Here is a 23924-nt window from a genome sequence, read left to right on the forward strand (position 1 = left end):
TACTGCAGCCTATCATCTTGGAGTCCTGGTGGAGAGAGAGGAGGTTGTGCAGCAGCTGCAGGCTCCAAAGGGCAGCAACAGCCTTGTTGGGACTCTAGGGCAGCTCCTAACCAGAGATGATCCAGACATTGTGATGAATGCTGCTGGCGCCTTAGCCTCTTTGGTAATAGAGTGTGTGTGTCTGTGCGCGTGCGTGGGGGTGGGGGTGTAAAAGAGAGTATGTGTGGGGCAGCCTTACCAGTGACCCCCTCTGTCTTGAATCATCCCCTTCTCACAGGTTGAGAGCTCGGCTGGACGTGGGTGGCTACTGAGAGACCAGGCTGTGTTTGGGCAGGTCTTGAACAGCCTGTTGACCCTGCTGGACCAGGGACGGGAGAGCATGGTGAACTCTGCTGCCCTGATCCTGGCCAGGCTGTCCCTGTGTGAGGTGGCCTGCCAAGGCCTGTTACGCCACCCCTCAGCCCCCAGCACCTTGGGCTGCCTGGTACAATGCCTGGCACACAGCCATACAGGTCAGAGCTAAGGACGCGGGGGGATAAGGTCTTGTGTGGCAAAATATAGTGCTGCTAATGCACTGCACTATTGAACCCAAAATGCCAGTAGGAATGGTTTTATTGCTTCGCTAGTCGGGATGTTTCATCAAATGTTGACACTGACAGGTTTTCTTGTTTGACAGATAAACGTTTAGCCGCATGCTTCTAATGGCTGTGTTTTTCACTTCTAATAGACACTGCTATGAATGCAGCCTTTGCGTTGGGCCGTCTGTGTGGAAGTGAAAGAGGCAGGAGTCTCATTCTGACATTTGCACCAGAGTACCAACTGGTAAGACACAGTACACATCTGTTGAGGAGAACAGTGGATTTTGGAATAAATGGTCGATTTTGAATCCACACCAAGCTCTGTTATTCAAAAGGGTCTTGTTCTTTTCAACTCTCCAGGTTCACAGTCTACAAGCCCTTATGAGTGAGCTGGCTGGGCCAGAGGCAGGACAGACAGCCTGTTTTGCATTGAGTTGCCTAGTAACAGAAGAAGATGGACACGCTCTGGTGCTGGGTAGCTCCTCCCTCCCCAGCCTGCTTGATGCTCTTCTCTACCGCTTACAAACAGAAGACCAGGATAGTGCCTGGTTCGCTGCCATGTACGTATGTCACTCACTCCTCCATCTTACACCCTAGGGCCTAGCTCATTCCATGATTAAGAAGCGTTAGTAGTCTCACTGTCACTGTACCACTAAAGAACATGGAACATGGAAAATATTTGACAATCTATCATAGTGAAGTCAGATAGATAGCTAGCTGAAGCACACTCTCTCACCCTCCCCTCCCTTTCTTGGTCTCACAGGGCAGTGAAAGTATTTGTGTCACGACCGGCTGGAGTGTTACAAGTGCGAGAGCACAGGTTTCTGAAGGAGCGACTGAAGGTTGTCTTATTACAGTACTCTCTGGAACATTTCTGTTGAACCAGGTTATGCTTATGTACCTGGAATGCAGTGTTTGCTTGGTTGGTCAATTATTACATAGCCTATAGATACTTTTTTCAATATCAATAGGATGTAAATTACTATATCTATCATATTACTATATAAAAGTTTGATTTAATATATCAATATCCATTAACAGTTATCAATTGTTGGTGCCTTGTAGCTCAGTTGGTAGAGCATGGCACTTGCAACGCCAGGGTTGTGGGTTCGATTCCCACGGGGGGCCAGTATGAAAATGTATGCACTCACTAACTGTAAGTCGCTCTGGATAAGAGCGTCTGCTAAATGACTAAAATGTAAAAATGGTATAACTGTACATTGAAATGACAATAGCAATTCATGGAAATTAAATTGTCTTGCATTTATTATGTTGTCTCAATCCCTTTCTGACTCTCTCCTCCAGTCTCTCTCCAGCTCTCCCTCCATAGGCAAGGATCTCAGGGAGGAAGTGAACTCATGTCTAAGGAAGCTGGAGCCACTTGTCAAGCCGTTGCCCCCGACAACTAGACGCCTCCCATCTGGGGCCTGCACTGTGTCATGGGAGAAGTGTTTCCCTGAGTGTGGCCTAGAGGTCACTTACAGGTCAGCTGGACGCAATAATGTTATTATAGGGACCTTTTCACCAAATAGACCTCCTCATAATATTCTTAGAGGAAACCAAATAATATCAAAGAGTGCTAACAAACAACCTATTTCACATTGTGGCATACTGGCATTTAACATAGAATTGCAGAAATAACAAACAAATACTAAAAGGAATCCTTTTAGCAATAAGCTGATATGGGGTCTCTTTTTCTGTCCTCAGCCTTCTGGACAGAGAGACAGTTCTGTATCGTGGAACCCAATGTCATGTGACTTTACCGGTTTCAGTCCTCAAACCTGGACATGAGTTCTCACTCCGACTGATCCACTCTACCTCTGATGGGGACACCAGCTCCTGCAGCGAGCCCGTGCTATTGGCTATAGAATCAGAGGGGACGGGGACAAGGCCTGGTCCTCCACAGGAGCTGCGCGTGATTGGATGCACAACGTCTCATGTGCGACTGAGTTGGGTTGCGCCGGCGGGTGAACTGAAGCCCAAGGTGTATCAGCTGTATCGTGGTGAAACACTCCTAGATACCACAACAGAGCTGAAGTAAGTTATGCTGTAACAATCAATATAGATTTTTAAACAGCTCCTTTTGAGTAAAGATTCATTGTCGTCCTCCACACAACAGCCTGAAATGTTAACCATAACACCAAACTTAAATTGTACTATGTTATTTGCCAGGGCTGTAGTGGGTGGTCTGTCCCCAGGGACCCTGTTCCAGCTGGGTGTGTGTGCAGTGGGGCCTGGGGAAGAGGTGGGCCCCTGTGCGGAGGTGGAGGTCCGTACAGCCAAGGACCAGGACCACGCACCCAGCGGCCTGACCATGGTGGTGCTGGGCAGGCATGAGCTCCAGATCATGTGGGGCGCTCCCCTGGTGCCCCTGGGTCGCCTGTTCAACTACGAGCTGAGGTTGAACGGCCGCGTGGCTTACCTGGGCACGGAGCGTGCTCACACTGCCCGCCATCTGGCCGCCAACACGGCCTACACCTGTACTGTAACGGCCATCACCACCAGAGGGCGCTCTCAGAGCCAGTCCGTCACTAAGAGGACTGCCCGCGACGAGTACCCACACACACAGAGGTGAGAAGAGGAGAAACAATCAGATTATATCTATAACATGTAGCTTGTGTGACTGAATCTATGCATTGAGAGGGTGGACTTAAAGAGTATTCAATCTCGAGTGATGCTCTTTCCCATGTGTGTGGGACATAACCCAAGCCACGGTGTTGTTACATTCTGTCCGTCTGGCTGCCTATCAGGTGTCTGTACTCCCCCAGCCGTCAGCCTCCTCCTAAGACTCATCCATCACCCCCATCAGTCACCGAGGCAACAGAGGTCAGACGAAAGGTCACAGAGGTCAGGGAAAAGGCCATGAAACCCCACTCTACACACAGCCATCTGACCAAGGTCCATCTGTCCAGCAGGCGATACAGAGGGACTGACCACAACAGAGAGAGACACAGGTTACCCTCATGTCATAGGGGAGATCATGTTGACGTGTAGATTTGTTGTGTGATTTTATACTTGCTCTTTTCTTTGTCTTTCTCCAGGCAGCCTTTGGTCTCCACTTCATCTTCTGGCTGTGAGAGCAGCAAAATTGAATCATCTGAGGTAGGCCTACCTACACTTTGATATCTTAGACAGTGCCATAACAAAGCCATTTTGGGGGGAATCCAAGTGCTAATGATTTATCCTGTTTTACTGTATTTCTTTGTTCTAGATGATGACCATGGGGCTGGTGAATGGATATGATGCAAAGGCCTTATGGAGGAGAGCCAAAGAGAGGGCAGGAGTGTCCGTCTGCCCTGCTGTGCTTCCTGTCCGGCCCCTGCTCCATCTACAGGCTAAGACTGAGGAAAACCTACTTGAGAGGCAGTCCCACCGTGGCATGGACCAGCCTTTAGACCCATCATGCCTCAGGGCCCAAATAAGCCCAGGTAGGTAGTCTGTCTAGACATCCTGGTTGTCTCCAACCATTTTCAAATGTTCCTTAACACGTCTGTACATAATAGAAGGTCAGTTTGGCATAGAGGAGCTACGTCACTGCCTATGTCACTACCTTATCCGCTTGAATAAAATAGGAAATAGTAGCTGGCAAGATGGCGATCACAGAGGTTATTTTTTACTTTAGCGCAGTTGCCAAAAGAGTAATTGAAAACAGAACCTAGTCACTGCTGTTGCCTAGGGTCAGGTTTTCGAGACTACCAGGTAGGTTGTATTTGTGTGTCAGATAGATAGAGGCTTCACTGGTCATGCGTAATGGTGCACCTATTGTATAACCCCAGGGATGCTTCTCCAGTGGAGTGCTCTCAGAAGAGGACCCAGAGACCGAGGAAAACTGCCCTGTATCCCCCATCATATAGGTGAATATGTTACATTTTAGCAACAACACAAATGCACTATTCCTGTCACACAAATCTGTTTCTGTCTATGTCTGTGCTTGTGTTTATGTCTGCTTGTGGTGGTACATACAACAGATGCAGTGAAGTTAGTCGATCCCATTCCTCCCTCCTACACACAACAGGACTGGACAGGAAACTATAAAGACAAGCTGCTGAGAGACAGGTACGGGCTCTGTTGACTTTTCATCTGGAACTTGAATGCTCTTCTGTCTTTCAATATTGTGTTCTACCTTGACTTCCCTTCCTGTAACCCTAACCCTCTGTCTGTGTCCATCTCTGTCCTAGGACAAGGCTTTTGACAGGACCGAGAGTGCAGAGCGAAATCAGAGGAAGATATCCTCTAACAACAAACTGGACCAAGCTAAGCTGATAATGATCCGCAGAGGAAAGCATGGGTTTACACTGAAAAATCTAAAACGAACAGAGAATGGTGCTTCTTCAGAGAATGGGGTTTGGGGGCTTGTCTCAATACCAGTGATTTTCATAAAGACTGTGTGAATGGAAAAAATTAAGAATCAACACTGTTTGTTCTTTAGTATTAACGGCCAGAATTAGATTTTGTAAACATTTTATTTTTATTTTGATGCCCTTGTTTGTTTCAAATCACTGATGTTCAATTAGTGAAACTCAAGTCATAGATCCTAACTTTTGCATCAATCATATGGTAAAAAAAGTATTACTCAGCAGAAAATAAACTATCCCACCAAACAAAATATTTTTCTGCCCCTAAAATAGAATACAGTAATGTATTTTTCTTTTGATCCTAAACGGTCCTCAAGTTAGAGCTGCACTGATGCCTCCTGTCCACATGGGGTTGTAAGTTATTTTCGTATCACAGAAACCTCCATAAAAAAAATATTATATTAATGATTTCTTCTACTGTGTATGCGGGAGGGGGATGCACTGTTGAGCGCTGATTGTACGGCGATTGTGACATCCGGTTAAATGGCATCCCTTGAGAAGGAAAGAACAAGATGTATGTCAGGAGAAGTGCAGTATTATCATAAGGAGACGTATACTTGGAATATGGAGGAGGAATGGAGGGAAAAAGAGAGGCAGAGGAGGTCTAAGAGAGAGAGGGAGGAAGAGGGTGAGATTGAGTCAGTAAAAAATGGCAGAAAAAAGGGAGATGGGTTGTTAAAGAAGAATGGTAGAAAGTAAAAGCAGAGTGAGCTGAAGACAGGAGGAGAAATGGAAGTGAATGAGGGCGAAGTATCGGAGGTGGAAGGTGTGGTGAAGTTCTTGGAGCCCGAGGATTGCACCGAGGGTTAGGATAAATATGAGTCTGTGACAGTAGGAGTGAAGTTTTTGGAAAAGGTGGAACCTTTGTCTTTTGACTGATACATTTGTGGTTTCAGGTTGGGTGAAAACAGAGTTGGGTGCTGTGGAATCGGTGAGGGTAACCAGAAGGGGTCTTGTGATAATTGTTGTGTTTCTGCTCATCAGAGGGAGCAGGCGCTCCGCGTTAAACGAATGGGGGCAAGAGATGTGAATTGTTTTGCGCTCAAGAAAAGGGTGCCATTGAAAGGAGTGACTACTGGGGTAGCAGTAAATGTAAAAGTTGACCAACTGAAGGGGAAGATTCCCGGTGTTTGTGATGCTCGTCGTTTGGACCGACGCAGACAGGGTGAGTGCTGAAACAGAAGAGTCATTGTCTGTTCTTTTGAGTTTTGATGTTGAGTCTTTGCCCAACAAATTGATGTTAGGATATATAAGTTATGAAAACAGTATGAAAATGTATGCACTCACTAACTGTAAGTCGCTCTGGATAAGAGTGTCTGCTAAATGACTAAAATGTAAATGTAAATCCTGTAAGAGCTTTTGTGCCGAATACATTACGTTGTTACAGGTGTCAAGCTTATGGGCATGTGGCAGCAGTGTGTAGGAGGGAGGTTCCTAGGTGTGAGAAGTGTGCAGAAGGGCATGAGACAAAGGAATGTGTAGCATTGGGGAAAGTAGTGGTATGTGTTAATTGTAGGGGTGCCCATGGTGCTGGGGATCAGAAATGTCCCATGCGAGAGAGGCAGGTTGAGGTTTCCAGGGTTAGAGTAGTGCAAAAGTTGTCATATGCTGAGGCAGTGAAGAAAGTAGAGGAAGATGGGTCAACGGGGAGGGATCCTGAGAGGAGTGGTGTGAGTAGTAGATCTGTACAAGTACAGAGAGATAGGCTAACAAGTGATATATGTTTCAGTAAGATTGGATTTTTAGCATTTATAGCAATGGTTATCAACTGTACTGCAGGGATGTAACGTAAGTTGCAGAAAATGGAGGTTGTGGTGCCAGCTGCAGAGAGGTATTTGGGTGTGCGAGACTTGACATCAGAAGATTTACAGGGTGTGTTAAGTGGTGGTGTCCCATCCTTTCAGGTTGTTGGCCTGAGGTAGGACTAAATAGATTTAAATAGTGGAGTAGGGTGGTGTTATTTTATTATTCTTTTATTTTTTGTGAGTGTAGTGTTAGATGGTAGGGTATGTTTTTATATTTTCAAGCAAAGTATAAAGGAGTTATACTCCAGTCTAGTAGGTGGCGGTAATGCATCATTTATTGGATGCCAACCGCCGTTAAACCTCATCGAAGAAGAAGTGTATGCGGAAGTTGCATGTTTCATAACAACAATTATGTCCATATTGTAGTGTACAGGCTGAGTGTAACACTTCTGTTAGGTTTTAAATGTTTAAATAAATACGTCAACTTCAACGTTTTTATTTATGGAAATTGTGAACCTTGGGCTCACAAAAGTGGACGATGCGCTTGCAGCAAAACATCCGGTAGGTCCTTTCTCTCTTCACTTATTCAACTCTTTATGCAACGTATTGCTGGCCGCTGCAGCTCAGCTTAGAAGACACACACATTCCAATGTAAAACTGGACGATGAAATGTTGCTTCTCTGCCGTTATTGGCAGGTTATCCAGCCTCGTCATTTTTTACTAGTGTGTGTGTAGTTGTGCCTGTGTTGTGACCAGATACATTTTAGAGGACATATTCAACATCAAGCAATCATCTCAAATGATAGTTGCATTCACAACCAACAAACTATTTGTTTTCTCTCTCAGGGTTTACAACAGTATGCTGCCTGTCAGTCTCATGCCTTCATGAAAGGGACAGGGACCTTCATATTAAGCGAGTGACACATGCTCTTCCGATGCTTTGACTTCATATAAAACAGTGTCCTACTCTCCACGGAATTGAATAGGCATGTAATTTCTCATATAAAAACACTGCATAAAAAATACTACAGGAGGTCATTAGTGAAGCCCATTGCTGAAGGCACTTACCATTGGTTCCTAACATTTATTTTACTGCCTCTTATATGGACAGGTGGAATATTTCTCATACAAAAGGTTATTCAGAAGAGGCTACCATATCCTCTGCAGTGGAACCTGCTGATTTCAACAGGTGAAAAGTATTTGACTTACACAACATCTGATATACTACTTTAAGTGATACTACACGTCACTCATGTCTCCCTCTTTGTCTCCTTCCTCCCTTTCAGCGGCTTCGTCGGTGGGCAGCTATGCAGTGACGCGCTGGGAGACAATGAAGTGCACTGACCTATGGATCCTAATAGAGACAGGGAAAGTACCAGACAGAACAGCACAAAGTGAGTATAGCTGCTATTAGAGCTGTGGCGGTCTCAAGGTAATTGACCGTTAAAAACATAAACAAGTTTAACATCTCCAGGCCTCCATGCACACATGCTGCATTCAAGCCACTGATGTGTGCCTTTGGAACATCTACATTTAAAAAGTCTAAATTAAGTTAATATACACAGCACAATAAATCCAGTATTTATTTGAGTCAGGTCTAAAGAAACATTATGATATGAATAAAATGTATTTTAGAAGAACAGAATATGAGTTGGCGTACTGTATGTTATCTGGCTATGCTCCATGCCATAGGCTGTAGGCTTGTTAATTTAGCTGACAAGATATCCTTATAAGTCACTTGCTATCATTTTATATTGTATGATTTTATAGTAAGAAGAATATAATTGAACTTAGCTGAATAAAATCAAAATGATATTTTTCCCATTCCGGAGCAAGTGTGCATATGAAGTGGCTATGTTGAGCGTAAAAGTGATCAGTTGAAACAGGTCCTATACACTAGATTTAGAATTACTTGGCAACTTTAGTTGTGAATGATACAAACCTTAGAATGTCTTAGAAATCAAAACATATATGGACTGCATGATGCAACTATAGGCTATTGATGAGTTGAGAAAGTAAAAAATAAATAAGCTTGCACTCTGTTCCTTGCCTCAGGCTGCAAAGCTGTTCTCTCATCAAGTGATCATATTTTCACCCATCAGACTATTCTCAATTTAATCTTTACTAATATGTTTTAGAATGGACCATTGTCAAATGGGCAGGGGGAAAAAATGCATGTCATCAGTATGCACTCGAATAGTGAATGGAGGCCATGCACTTTCCTGCTGGTCTGTTTTTTTATGACGCCGGATAGGCTACTTTGGTTTTATAGCGGAGCTGTGCTTAATATCAGCAGCTGAGAAATAAATATAAGAAAACGTATTTCACTTCACACATCAACCACTGTTTGAGGAGCATGCTCTGGCTGTGCGACAGTTGATATTCCTCCCAAACTCTGTATGCCATGGGCTCTCTGACCCTGTTCCTTGAGCTACCCATTGCTTCATTTGGGAAACCAAGTGAAATCTGTTCGGGAACATCGATAGTAACATGTTTTCCCAACGAAACATATTTCACTAAACTGTTGACAGCCCCTCTCTGCGCTCGAGAAAGGAATAAAGGAGAGAGTGGAGGAGATGGAAACGCATTGTGGTGAGATTCTGTAGCTAAAGGTAACGTGTCAGCCTATTAATTATGAAAATATAAAAAAATCCCTATTACAAGGCTATTCAAAATGATATACAAATTCACTATAATTGTAAGCTAACTGTAAGCCACCCTGCACAATAAATGAACCAACAGCATCACCTAGGCTGGCTACCAGGTGGTAAGGGTAGGCAACAACACATCTGCCACGCTGATCCTCAACACGGGGGCCCCTCAGGGGTGTGTGCTTAGGCCCCTCCTGTACTCCCTTTTCACCCACGACTGCGTGGCCAAACATGACTCCAACACAATCATTAAGTTTGCTGACGACACAACAGTGGTAGGCCTGATCACCGACAACGATGAGACAGCCTATAGGGAGGAGGTCAGAGACCTGGCTGTGTGGTGCCAGGACAACAACCTCTCCCTCAATGTGAGCAAGACAAAGGAGCTGATCGTGGACTACAGGAAAAGGCAGGCCGAACAGGCCCCCATTAACATCGACAGGGCTGAAGTGGAGCGGGTCAAGAGTTTCAAGTTCCTTGGTGTCCACATCACCAACGAACTATCATGGTCCAAACACACCAAGACAGTCGTGAAGAGGGCATGACAACACCTTTTCCCCCTCAGGAGACTGAAAAGATTTGGCATGGGTCCCCAGTTCCTCAAAATGTTATACAGCTGCACCATCGAGAGCATCCTGACTGGTTGCATCACCGCCTGGTATGGCAACTGCTCTGCATCTGACCGTAAGGCGCTACAGAGGGTAGTGCGTACAGCCCAGGATATCACTGGGGCCAAGCTTCCTGCCATCCAGGACCTATATACTAGACGGTGTCAGAGGAAGGCCCAAAAAATTGTCAAAGACTCCAGTCACCCAAATCATAGACTGTTCTCTCTGCTACTGCACGGCAAGCGGTACCGGAGCACCAAGTCTAGGACCAAAAGGCTCCTTAACAGCTTCTACCCCCAAGCCATGAGTCTGCTGAACAATTAATCAAATGGCCACCCGGACTATTTACATTGACACCCCCCTCTTTGTTTTTACACAACTGCTACTCACTGTTTATTATCTATGCATAGTCACTTTCCCTCTACCTACATGTACAAATTACCTCGATTAACCTGTACCCCTGCACATTTGTTCGGTACAGGTACCCCCTGTATATAGCCTCGTTATTGTTATTTTATTGTGTTACTTTTATTATTATTTATTTTTTTACTTTCGTTTTTTTAGTAAATATTTTCTTAACTCTATTTCTTGAACTGCATTGTTGGTTAAGGGCTTGTAAGTAAGCATTTCACTGTAAGGCCTACATCTGTTGTATTCGGTGCATGTGACAAATAAAATTTGATTTGATTTATACGTTCTCTCCCAGACTCGTGGATAGACATTTTGGAGTGTAGCATAAGGTAACCCAGTCCATTCAGTATGCAAAATAATACAGTCCACACTCAAAGGCGATTACTCAAATATGTTTCATTTTGGAGTATAGGCTAGACCAAGTATGTACCAAAGACATCTTAAATCAGTTTTGTTTTGTGTTTTTCTGCCACACATAATATGTGGTTTGTATAAAAGCACAATCATAATTTGTAATCGTTTTTTGAGGGGGGTGGGGGCTTGGGCTCATAAGCTTATGCATATGCTCTAATATGTGTATGGCTGTTTTGAAATAATCATCACCTTATAAAGCGTTGTGTTAGGCTTTGAAACAACATCCACAACGGCCATGTTTTCCACTCAGTTTCAACCTGCTTTTGAACTAATTTCTTCAAATTGATCATCACTGTGAGGTGAGTTTTAAAAGCAAGACACTGTTTTGATAAGCGTTTGTGATTTTCGATTTCATTTGCATTGATGTCAGAGTGGTTAGAGGGACAATGGAGCCCTGAGTACCAGGCCATTAGGACCTGATGGTCATTAGGGTACTACCAACGCATGTCCTGAGTGCATAAGAGGAGGCTCAATGGTCACGTGGAATTTTACTGCAGTCATGACTCATGACTGCCGGTGTGGTGGTAATACGGTTACCGCAACAGCCCTAGCTGCTATTCTACTTTTCTATTCTATGTGGACTCCACCGGAATGCTTGGTGTGCACAATACTGTTCCTGATGAAGAGGGATAATGAGGCCAGTGGTTTATTCAGCTCTCTGACATCTCTCTGTGTCCGTATGTGTTGTAGTAGCAGAGCCTGCCGCTGAGGAATCAGCTGGGCCTAAGAAGACCCCATATGGAGATGTGATGGATTGACCACAAGACATACTCATGTACAGGAAACCCCAACTCTCTGCTTCACATCACACCCACTCAGCCCCATCAATAAGCACATTTATTTATTTATTTATTATGGTTTGACTGTACCACCACCATTGGACGATGTTCTGCCATGTTGGACTTATTTTCACGCAGCTTCATTGAACCCTCTTTATAGAGCAGAAAACCTTGTAAAGGTTTTTAGTTAGGGCCGGGACGATACCATTATCTATATATGTTTTCCATGGCCAAAATGAAAACACGAAGCACACCAAATTCTTTGGTCCTTTAAAAACCTGCTGCATGTGAAAAAATGGTGTGCTATAGCTTGGAAAATAGGGCGGCAGGTAGCTTAGTGGGTAAGAGCGTTGTGCCAGTAACCGAAAGGTCGCTGGTTCTAATCCCCGAGCCAACTAGGTGAAAAATCTGTCGATGTGCCCTTGAGCAAGGCACTTAACCCTAATTGCTCCTGTAAGTCGCTCTGGATAAGAGCGTCTGCTAAATGACTAAAAAAAAAAAAAAAAAAAAATGGATGACAACATAATGTTTGTTTCCAACATTAGGGCTGTTTTCCTAAAGAAGTTAAATCCGCTTCGTGTTTTGTTTCCTTGCCATGATACTTATGAGTATGGCGATACTGGTGTCTTCCCGATCCTAGTTTCAGTTGATCATTGCATTTCTTCGGATTTAGCGACCTTGACTTGTGTCCAGATGTGTACCGTATAGCCTAGTGCAGGGGTATTCAACTATTACCCTACGAGGTCTATAGCCTACTTGTTTTCTGTTCTACCTGATACTTAATTGCACCCACCTGGTGTCCAAGGCCTAAATCAGTCCGTGATTAGAGGGGAACGATGAAAAACAGCAGTTGAACTGGCTTCGAGGTCCGGAGTTGAGTTTGAGGGGCCGAGTGCATATGTAATGTATGGAAAAGGTAGAGGGGGGAAACATTGTTATTCTCTGTTACAGATTGGTCCTTGGGAAGCAAGTGAAACTTGGGTCTTGTGGTTGAATAAACAATTTCCATTATTATTATTATTATTATCACATCCTGAAAATACTGGTTTATTGCAATAGAAGTCATGGCCATCATCAAGCTTTTATCTCCTCAAAGGTAATCAATCCACTGTTGACAAGGGTCCAATTTCCAGACAGATATGCTGTGAGATTTGGATTTGGAGCCGGATATGTTGCAAATGTTGCTGCAATTTGACAGAGTTCCACAAATCTGTTTTCGCTTTTTGGGGGGATTAAAATTTTAAGCTCATGATCCTGTATTATTCTTTATGCATGGGTTGGCATATTGTATAATGAAACAAACCTGTAATCAATGGAAGTTGCACTGATTAAAAGACGGCAATGATGACTGGAGGGAAAGAAGGGAATTGATTTTTATAGTAAACTGAAACTAAAACTAAAACTAAACATAAAAAAATGATTTAGTAATCTGAAATAAAATAATTAAACCCATTTGAAAAACTATACTGAAACTATTTTGCCTGGCTACCCATGCTCCGGCCAAACGCTACGCCACACCCACAAACGTTAGTTTCTTCTCCGCAATGAGTCTGGATCTGAGTACCTCCCCAACGATTTCTAGAACACAAACACATTCTAACCGTTTTGATTGGTCCCAGAAACCGATGGGTTGGGCTAGAGCCAGAACATACATGGGTAAAACAGCGTTTTGAAAATGTGTCACTGGCTTTGATACTCTGATTGATTGGTTAGAAATTATTATCCAATCGGTGATTACGTTGTTTCGTATGACACCCCTCATTTTGACATCTCCACAAACGACTTCAATGATGGCAGTCTCAGACTGAAGTATGCGGAATAATTCAGTTTGAGTCGTCAGGCAAGAAACTATTATCGTTGACTCCAAAACAAAATAAAATCCATCATAAATTATGTTCAATTTTAGTTTTTTTCTCTTAAGTTTTGTGCAAAAATCATATTGGCTTTTCAAGCTTTATTTTCTTATGGGGTTTTCAAGCTTCTGAATCTGGCAGGTCACATTGAGATCTACTTTATAATTGAATGGTAGACTAAGCGAGATGACGTTGCCACGAGTAGCACCGCAGATATTGGGTGTGTTCGAGCCGGAAGGCTAACGAAGCCAACTGTAGACGAAAGTCAGCGAGTGAAGTCGGGGGAGTTGCATCTGTGACAGCTGAAAGTCAGACACTGTGGTGGTTTTCCAACCGCAAGGTTCAGATCAACATGGCAGTGTCAACATAGCTGCTATTGTTTATACAAAGTTTTTCTTTATAAATGTTGAAATATACCCCCAAATCACGCACTCACAAACTGAAAACGTAACGTGATTAATTGGTTAGAGAGAGGTCTCAAGTATAATTTTCATTTGTATACCCTGAAGCTTTAGAATAGCGGCAAAGTTGGTTCCTGTTTCAGTCATGTCTTTGGTCATGTTCGCGTGGGTCTACCAAAAACACCCTAATGATTGGTTGACAAATAGTGCCTCCCACCATGCAGGTGATGGCTGCATGGTGCAGTTGGTGAGAAGCAACTGCAGCGTAAGCTCGTGATATCAGTATGGTTCATATGAGGCTAACAGCGTGGTAGCTACAGGACCAAAACAGCTGAGAAGTTTATGCCATGTTCAAAACCACTGGGAACTCTGAAATCTCGTTCTTCCGACTTCAGTGCATTCAAGAAAACTGGAAACTCTGAAAGAAATGAGCTCCAACTGGGATGTTTTTTTTTTTACGGTCATCCGACTCAGAATTCCAAGTCGGAAACTCTGGCATCTTTTTAGAGCTCTGACTTTCCGACCTGAAAATCACTGACGTCATGATTTGACCTCGTTTTTTTTCCGATTTCCTAGTTGTCTTGAAAGCACCATTAGCCTCGCGCTTCAACGCTCCTGGTTGTTGCGTAAATTCACCCACTACTACTGTTTACTTCATCCATCCTGACCCATAACTTTATGCATTACTGCCCCACAGTGGCGAGAAGGGGCATCCCAAATACCACAAAAACAATACATCATGTAAATGGCCCCTTGCCTCCCAATCATAAGCTAATTGCTGTCCCTAAAACTAAATTATAAAAAAGAAATAGAAATGTTTTTATAAAACTTTAACTAAATAAAAACGAGTAAATCAGATCTCAAAACTAATAGAAATAAAAACACAACTATAATAACCTTGGTGAACACAGACACCATGTAAGCTAATGTGATGATGATGGTGTCTGTAATGATACATAACATAATGTTCATTGAACTAAAGCAGTTGAAAATGGAGAGGCTAAAACGGTCAGCGTTAGTGTTAATGTACAATGTCAACGTACAGGATTTACCTCTGAAACATCCATTAAACAGATCATGTTTGCCTTTATGTCACAGTGTATATATACACTGAGTATACAAACATTCAGAACACCTGCTCTTTCCGTGACAGACTGACCAGGTGAATCCAGGTGAAAGCTATGATCCCTTATTGATGTCACTTGTTAAATCCACTTCAATCAGAGTAGATTAAGGGGAGGAGACAGATTAAAGAAGGATTTTTAAGTACCTTTTGAACAGGGTATGGTAGTAGGTGCCAGGTGCACCGGTTTGTGTGTGTGAAGAACTGCAACGCTGCTGGGTTTTTCATGCTCAACAGTTTCCTGTGTATCAAGAATGGTCCACCATCCAAAGGACATCCAGTCAACAGATTGAAGTGCCTTTGAACCGGGTATGGTAGTAGTCAAGAACTGCAACACTGCTGGGTTTTTCATGCTCAACAGTTTCCTGTGTGTATCAAGAATGGTCCACCATCCAAAGGACATCCAGTCAACTTGACAGAAGTGTGGAAAGCATTGGAGTCAGCATTGGTGAGCATCCCTGTAGAATGCTTTCGACACCTTGTAGAGTCCATGCCTCGACGAATTGAGGCTGTTCTGAGGGAAAACTCAGTATTATGATGGTGTTCCTAATGTTTTGTACACTCAGTGTATATAGCAAATGCTACAATTCTGGAGAGGAGGCTTTGGTCACCATTATTTAGGCACGTCAACACTAGCTGGCTCACGTATGTGTAAATCTACTCTCACACCTCTCTTGTGAGAATTTGCCCATCTGGTTTGAAGCAGAGGTGTAAGAGCATGAAATTGTGACCATTTGACTCAAGTCAGTGTATTCTACCTCCTGTCCTCTCTAACAGCCTATAGTTATGTCCCTGCTATGTAGATTACTGCCATTCAGTGCTCCTGACAGAATAGATTATGACTTGTACATCACTCAGAATCTACCTCTCACCAGCATCTGCCCACACATCAGAGGAGAGGTGTATACAGTGGGGGGGGAAAGTATTTAGTCAGACACCAATTGTGCAAGTTCTCCCACTTAAAAAGATGAGAGAGGCCTGTAATTGTCATCATAGGTACACGTCAACTATGACAGACAAATAGAGAATTTTTTTCCCAGAAAATCACATTTTTAATGAATTTATTTGCAAATTATGGTGGAAAATAAGTATTTGGTCACCTACAAACAAGCAAGATTTCTGGCTCTCACAGACCTGTAACTTCTTCTTTAAGAGGCTCCTCTGTCCTCCACTCGTTACCTGTATTAATGGCACCTGTTTGAACTTGTTATCAGTATAAAATACATGTTTGACGGTGGGGATGGTGTTCTTGGGGTCATAGGCAGCATTCCTCCTCCTACAAACACGGCAAGTTGAGTTGATGCCAAAGAGCTCGATTTTGGTCTCATCTGACCACAACACTTTCACCCAGTTCTCCTCTGAATCATTCAGATGTTCATTGGCAAACTTCAGACGGGCCTGTATATGTGCTTTCTTGAGCAGGGGGACCTTGCGGGCGCTGCAGGATTTCAGTCCTTCACGGCGTAGTGTGTTACCAATTGTTTTCTTGGTGACTATGGTCCCAGCTGCCTTGAGATCATTGACAAGATCCTCCCGTGTAGTTCTGGGCTGATTCCTCACCGTTCTCATGATCTTGCATGGAGCCCCAGGCCGAGGGAGATTGACCGTTATTTTGTGTTTCTTCCATTTGCGAATAATCGCACCAACTGTTGTCACCTTCTCACCAAGCTGCTTGGCGATGGTCTTGTAGCCCATTCCAGCCTTGTGTAGGTCTACAATCTTGTCCCTGACATCCTTGGAGAGCTCTTTGGTCTTGGCCATGGTGGAGAGTTTGGAATCTGATTGATTGATTGCTTCTGTGGACAGGTGTCTTTTAGAAAATCTTTCTGATTGATAGGGGGTCAAATACTTATTTCCCTCATTTAAAATGCAAATCAATTTATAACATTTTTGACATGTGTTTTTCTGGATTTTTTTGTTGTTATTCTGTCTCTCACTGTTCAAATAAGCCTACCATTAAAATTATAGACTGATCATTTCTTTGTCAGTGGGCAAATGTACAAAATCAGCAGGGGATCAAATACTTTTTTCCCTCACTGTACCAGAGGTGTGTCATTATCATGTAGTTTGGCATTTACACTGATAAACAATGCTTCCAAAAACAAGCACACGTTTGTCATCATAAGCCCTGCTTTCACATGAGGGATTCTATAGATGGCTTAGAGCAAGACGTGCATTACGATCTATAAATAAATACTGTACACCACCGGTCAAAAGTTTTAGAACACCTACTCTTTCAAGGGTTTTTCTTTATTTTGACTATTTTCTACATTGTAGAATAATAGTGAAGACATCAAAACTATGAAATAACACATATGGAATCATGTAGTAACGAAAAAAGTGTTAAAGAAATGAAAATATATGTTATATTTGAGATTCTTCAAATAGCCCCCCCTTTGCCTTGATGACAGCTTTGCACACTCTTGGCATTCTCTCAACCAGCTTCATGAGGTAGTCACCTGGAATGCATTTCTATTAACAGGTGTGCCTTCTTAAAAGTTAATTTGTGGAATTGCTTTCCTTCTTAATGCGTTTGAGCCAATCAGTTGTGTTGTGACAAGGTGGGGGGGGGGTATACAGAAGATAGCCCTATTTGGTAAAAGACCAAGTCCATATTATGGTAAGAACAGCTCAAATAAGCAAAGAGAAATGACAGTCCATCATTACTTTAAGACATGAAGGTCAGTCAATCCGGAAAATGTCAAGAACTTTGAACGTTTCTTCATGTGCAAACTGGCTCTCATGAGGACCGCCACAGGAATGGAAGACCCAGAGTTACCTCTGCTGCAGAGGATAAGTTAATTAGAGTTACCAGCATCATAAATTGCAGCCCAAATAAATGCTTCACAGAGTTCAATTAACAGACACATCTTAACATCGACTATGTGAATCAGGCCTTCATGGTCGAATTGCTGCAAAGAAACAACTACTAAAGGACACCAATAATAAGAAGAGACTTGCTTGGGCCAAGAAACACGAGCAATGGACATTAGACCGGTGGAAATGTGTCCTTTGGTCTGGAGTCCAAATTGAAGATTTTTTGTTCCAACCGCTGTGTCTTTGTGAGATGCGGTGTGGGTGAACAGATGAACTCTGCATGTGTATTTACCACCGTAAAGCATGGAGGAGGTGTTATGGTGTGGGGGTGCTTTGTTGGTGACACTGTCTGTGATTTATTTAGAATTCAAGTCACACTTAACCAGCATGGCTACCACAGCATTCTGCTGCGATACTCCATCCCATCTGGTTTGCGCTTAGTGGGACAATCATTTGTTTTTCAACAGGACAATGACCCAACACACCTCCAGGCTGTGTAAGGGCTATTTGACCAAGAAGGAGAGTGATGGTGCTACATCAGATGACCTGGCCTCCACAATCACCCGACCTCAACCCAATTGAGATGGTTTGGGATGAGTTGGACTGCAGAGTGAAGAAAAAGCAGCCAACAAGTGCTCAGCATGTGTGGGAACTCTTCCAGGTGAAGCTGGTTGAGAGAATGCCAAGAGTGTGCAAAGCTGTCATCAAGGCAAAGGGTGGCTAGTTGAAGAATCTCAAATATAAAATATATTTTGATTTGTTTAACACTTTTTTGGTTACTACATGATTCCATATGTGTTATTTCATAGTTTTGATGTCTTTACTATTATTCTACAATGTAGAAAATAGTAAAAATAAAGAAAAACCCTTGAATGAGTAGGTGTTCTAAAACCTTTGACCGGTAGTGTATTTATAGGAGTTTGAGCAAGGATTTGGCTTTGCATCAGTACTGTAAGAAAAACACAGGGTCCTTTTTTATACGGTGGCACCATTTGCATAGCTGAACTAGTTTATTTTTTCAATTTCGTTTTTTTCCTAGTGGAAGCCAGTGAAACAATGGAGTCCTTTTACACATAACTCCCAGGAGAAACTAGGTGACCAAAGTCCAGTCCCTTAGGCACCCAAATAAGTGCATTAAAGAAACCCTCTTAACAATACTAGGCTCCAGAAACAGGAACAGACTGAAAAAGTGGATTGGCATGGACGAAACTCATCCAGGATTGGTTTCATTTGATGAGACATTCAGTCGATTCATAACTGAAGGCTAAATGAAAGACTTGACACTATCTGTTCTGTCCTTTAGTCTCCATGGCCTAAATTCACTTCCACTTCCTCTCTGTCTTCCACTGTAACTAAGCTTTGATTAAAAGCCTTTATGATTTGAAGCACTTCCCAAAATAGAATAATGCAGTGACCCAGCTCTCAAATCGTTTGCCACATGCAGTGATATTGCTGAAGGGAGAGACAGAAATACAGAGAGCAAGCAAGGCACAGAGTGAAAAAAAGATATGGTATGTGTGTGTGTGTGCATGCATGCCTGGGGATGGGTGGCCAGTGGGGTGAGGAAAAGTATGTTTCTAATAAGTAAGATAAACAATACCAGGGATCAGCCCACAGATGGTTTAGCTTCCACTCACGATCTGTGGGCACTGCTGTGAGCGTGTGTTTGTGTGACTGTGGCTGTGTATGCAGGGCTCTAAATTAAACATTTTAATTGGTAGCACTGGTGATAAAAATAAAATAAAGAAGATACAACCTATATGAATTCTAACTACTTTTGAAGCACGATGTGCCCTAGAAACTAAATGTAACACTGTAAATAGTCTACATTAGTTTATTATAAAAGCTAAAATGGTGATATGAATACCTGTCATTGAAATTACAGTCATTTGTGGAATATTAGGCTTTTTACATTGTGTAAAAGCACTATTTACCTATTGAGATTCGCCTGGTTTTAATGTCTATGATTGAGATGAGATGCATTACATTGAAAATTGTACACTGTCTCTTTAGAAAAGTCAGATTTGTGTTGACAACACGCAAGAGATCTGTCATTCATTCATTGCTATGTCACTTATCTACTGAAGAAGCTATTGCTTTTCCTTTCTTTCTGTGCCACCAAATGTTTGGATATACTGGTAAAGTTAACAAGTTGTTAGCTAACTAGCCAATGAGGTAACATGACTGAACAAAGTGTAAACAAATGGTTAACGACGCGCGCCTAGTTTTAGAACGCCCCACGACATGGTTATGAATGTAAAATGCGGTCCCGGAGATCCGTAATAGGAAGATACAAATGTTGCGTCGGTATCTAGAAGCAAGCCATTTTCGCTGTAGTAATGTTGCTTTCAAGACAACTGGGAACTCGGGAAAAAAACTAGGTCAAATGATGACGTCAGTGATCTTCAAGTTGGAAAGTCTGAGCTCTGGAACAAGGTTCCCCGGGAGGGTCGCCACTGAATACACTTTATATGACTGGAGACATTAGCAGCATCTTATGTAATACGACAAATTACAGGGTAGCCTACTCTGCTGACACTGACAAACATATAAATAAAAACAACATTGTCCATATAATAGGCCTAGGCGAAAGAGAGACACAAATAGAATATGATGTCCATCTAAGCATTTCGCTACAGCCGCAATAACATCTGCTAAATATGTGTATGTGACCAATAAAATTTGATTTGATTTGATTAACTAGAGGAGGAAATTGTCAAAAAACTAACTTTTAAGTGGCACTGACCCAGCAATGATAGTGAATATATGCACAGTGCGCACTCGCCGGAGATAAGGCCGATGCTCTCCGCTGGTGCCAATAAGATAGGTTATACTGTTGTTCGGTCAATAAAGTTGAGAATTGTGATAACTAAAAGACAGATTAGAGTCTTTCGGCAACACGTGCTGCCCAAATTTCATGCGCTGCCTTTCTTTCTGACTGTAGGCAATGCGATTTAAAACAATCAGTGCCGGACAATTACTGCTTTTTGAGGTCGGTACGGTTTCGGTTCGATTATTAAAAAATAATCCGTTTTCTTTTTCGGTTTCGATATATTTTTTTTAACATGATTTTAGACCATTTAAATATAAATTCCAAAGCCAAAAACAGTGAACATTCAATTGCCAAAACATTGAAAATATTCCATTGTCTATGTTAGGTCCACATTGGGTTGAAGTCCCCCAAAAAATAAAAAAAGGAAATTACTATGAAATAATAAAATATTTAAGTTGGGTATATTACTTAGTTTTGATTGGATTACTTTATTAATCTTTTATAATCTCATCTCTGCTCAGCCAGACAACGTTATCTCTGTGCTCCCCATACTATGTCTTTAGTCATCCGATTTAGCAAGGATAACCAGCCTAAGCATGCTGCAGAGCTGTCTGACGAAATTATTTTGCTAATTCTTCAAAGTAGATAAGGCGTACTTTCACGCACTGTCTCTATCCCCCTCTCTCGTCGTTGTGTTGTGTACATTACTCTCTCATGCGGTCTGTGTGTATCTAACCTAACGTAGCGGGCGTAAAGTGTATCCATCTCTGAGTCGAGAAAACAGGCGCAATGGATTATGGTCATTGTAGTTAATTGGCACGTTTCTGCGCGGAACCAGGTGAAAACTACAACTCCCTTCAGCCCAGCGTCTCACATAGTTTTTCACTTGATTTTGCTCATGAATTATACAATTTCTCTAGAGAAATGGCGCGTTGGGCTTAGAAAAAACCGAACTAAATGGAATTTAAGTAGCCTAACTGAACCGACATTGGTCAATTAGTTGTTTAATAGTCACTAACCGAAACCCCCCTCGACATGTCTGTTAATCGCTCAGTACTAAAAACAAACCACAACTTGATTTTTAAAAAGAAGCTAATGATCCTCTGTGGCACGATCATGCTTTAGTAGCCTATTTGGAAGGATTTTACTTATTTCTGTATAGAAGGGAGTCGGCTAATTAGGCTATATAATTTTGGGTCAAAATCAAAATTACCAGTCAGTATCTGGTGTGGCCACCAGCTGCATTAAGTACTGCAGTGCATCTCCTCCTCATGGACTGCACCATATTTGCCTGTTCTTGCTGTGAGATGTTACCCCACTCTTCTACCAAGGCACCTGTAAGTTCCTGGACATTTCTGGGGGGAATGGCCCTAGCCCTCACCCTCTGATCCAACAGGTCCCAGACGTGCTCAATGGGATTGAGATCCGGGCTCTTCGCTGGCCATGGCAGAACACTGACATTCCTGTCTTGCAGGAAATCACGCACAGAACGAGCAGTATGGCTGGTGGCAATGTCATGCTAGAGGGTCATGTCATGATGAGCCTGCAGGAAGGGTACCACATGAGGGAGGAGGATGTCTTCCCTGTAACGCACAGCGTTGAGATTGCCTGCAATGACAACAAGCTCAGTCCGATGATGCTGTGACACACCGCCCCAGACCATGACGGACTCTCCACCTCCAAATTGATCCCACTCCAGAGTACAGGCCTCGGTGTAACACTCATTCCTTCGACGATAAACGCGAATCCGACCATCAGCCCTGGTGAGACAAAACTGCGACTCGTCAGTGAAGAGCACTTTTTGCCAGTCCTGTCTGGTCCAGCGACGGTGGGTTTGTGCCCATAGGCGACGTTGTTGCTGGTGATGTCTAGTGAGGACCTGCCTTACAACAAGCCTGTCTGAACACTGATGGAGGGATTGTGCGTTCCTGGTGTAACTCGGGCAGTTGTTGTTGCCATCCTGTACCTGTCCCGCAGGTGTGATGTTCGGATGTACCGATCCTTTGCAGGTGTTGTTACACGTGGTCTGCCACTGCAAGGATGATCAGCTGTCCGTCCTGTCTCCCTGTAGCGCTGTCTTAGGCGTCTGACAGTACGGACATTTCAATGTATTGCCCTGGCCACATCTGCAGTCCTCATGCCTCCTTGCAGCATGCCTAAGGCACGTTCACGCAGATGAGCAGGGAACGGTGCATCTTTCTTTGGGTGTTCAGAGTCAGTAGAAAGGCCTCTTTAGTGTCCTAAGTTTTCATAACTGTGACCTTAATTGCCTACCGTCTTTAAGCTGTTAGTGTCTTAACGACCGTTCCAAAAGTGTATGTTCATTAATTGTTTATGGTTCATTGAACAAGCATGGGAAACAGTGTTTAAACCCTTTACAATGAAGATCTGTGAAGTTATTTGGATTTCTACAAATTATCTTTGAAAGACAGGGTCCTGAAAAGGGACATCTCTTTTTTTGCTGAGTTTAAATAGGAGAGCTGACCCTGGTGGAGTAGCCAAAGGGGCTGTTAGGATAATTCCCTCCATGAATGACCAAAGCCACTGTATGTGTGTAGGACTCTCTACAGTGTGCAGTTGTCAGGTCCGTTACTATGACAATCAATTTGATCTTACCCTCAGACATTTAGTGATTCTGTTCCAACAATCAATATGTTTGCAATAATGCTGTGTTTACTGTGAGGGGTGGGGGGGAGTAGAAAAAATAAGTTTGCCAGGATATTCTTTTATAGATCATAAATGTATAGCCTATGATATATATATTGCAGCATGCCCTGTGACAGTGAAACTAAATGACATCAATTTAAAAGTTTCGCTCAAGGGATGAGATAAGAATTCAAGTCTGAGCAAGCGAGGCTTTAGGATAAAGTTGGACTAGAAGCGACTGCTCTTCTCATCAATTCAGATTATTTATCTAGGCTAAATGGAGGAAAGAGGAGATTTCTCTGACTTGTGTTTTAAGAACCCTTTTTCTTAAGATCTTTTAGGATATTTTTGGTAATATGAAGCCTACAAAGCTTTATGTTGAACATTCTGAAAGATAAGTGGCAGTCAGTTAAAAACATTTTCAATGGAATGTAGCTCTGTGATACAATGTTATACAATGCAGGCTACACATTGTATCACTCAATGTATCATAAGCCTGATACTATGTATAAATATTATAATAAACATCCTGGAAAAAGACTGCCTCTGTTTTTTTAACAATAAAACCCATATGTAGGGTAAAGAAACATATTTCGTCACAAAAAAAATCCTGCGGGTAGGGTATGAATTCCAGGGTGAATAACGTCCGGCTTTATGAATAACAAAATTACAACTCAAACTTCTGCCTTCCACAAGCTCCAACCAATAAGCTCACGGCAATTCTGGCCAAGACCAATGGCTGCGTCCCCGGACAAATCTGCACAGATGTT

The 23924-nt window shown here is 42.7% G+C and overlaps 1 protein-coding gene and 1 pseudogene across 2 annotated transcripts; both read left to right on the forward strand.

Moving 5' to 3' along the window:
* Window positions 1–1032: 1032 nt before the first annotated feature.
* On the forward strand, window positions 1033–5236 carry LOC311099436 (uncharacterized protein; the record flags this gene model as incomplete). Its single annotated transcript, XM_084140123.1, has 10 exons — window positions 1033–1138; window positions 1909–2062; window positions 2286–2615; window positions 2751–3149; window positions 3329–3532; window positions 3620–3680; window positions 3790–4006; window positions 4355–4432; window positions 4547–4634; window positions 4757–5236. The coding sequence occupies 10 exons, from the start codon at window positions 1033–1035 to the stop codon at window positions 4839–4841; spliced, it is 1722 nt and encodes a 573-aa protein (XP_083996249.1). The 3' UTR covers window positions 4842–5236.
* Window positions 5237–7081: 1845 nt separating this feature from the next.
* LOC311099289 (transmembrane protein 141-like) lies at window positions 7082–12924 on the forward strand (annotated as a pseudogene). Its single transcript, XR_014615719.1, has 5 exons — window positions 7082–7239; window positions 7525–7595; window positions 7790–7867; window positions 7965–8072; window positions 11453–12924. The product of XR_014615719.1 is annotated as a transmembrane protein 141-like (transcript).
* Window positions 12925–23924: the final 11000 nt, after the last annotated feature.

This window comes from Coregonus lavaretus (genome assembly GCF_964263955.1).
Source record: "Coregonus lavaretus genome assembly, chromosome: 24".
NCBI classification, from domain to species: Eukaryota; Metazoa; Chordata; class Actinopteri; order Salmoniformes; family Salmonidae; genus Coregonus; species Coregonus lavaretus.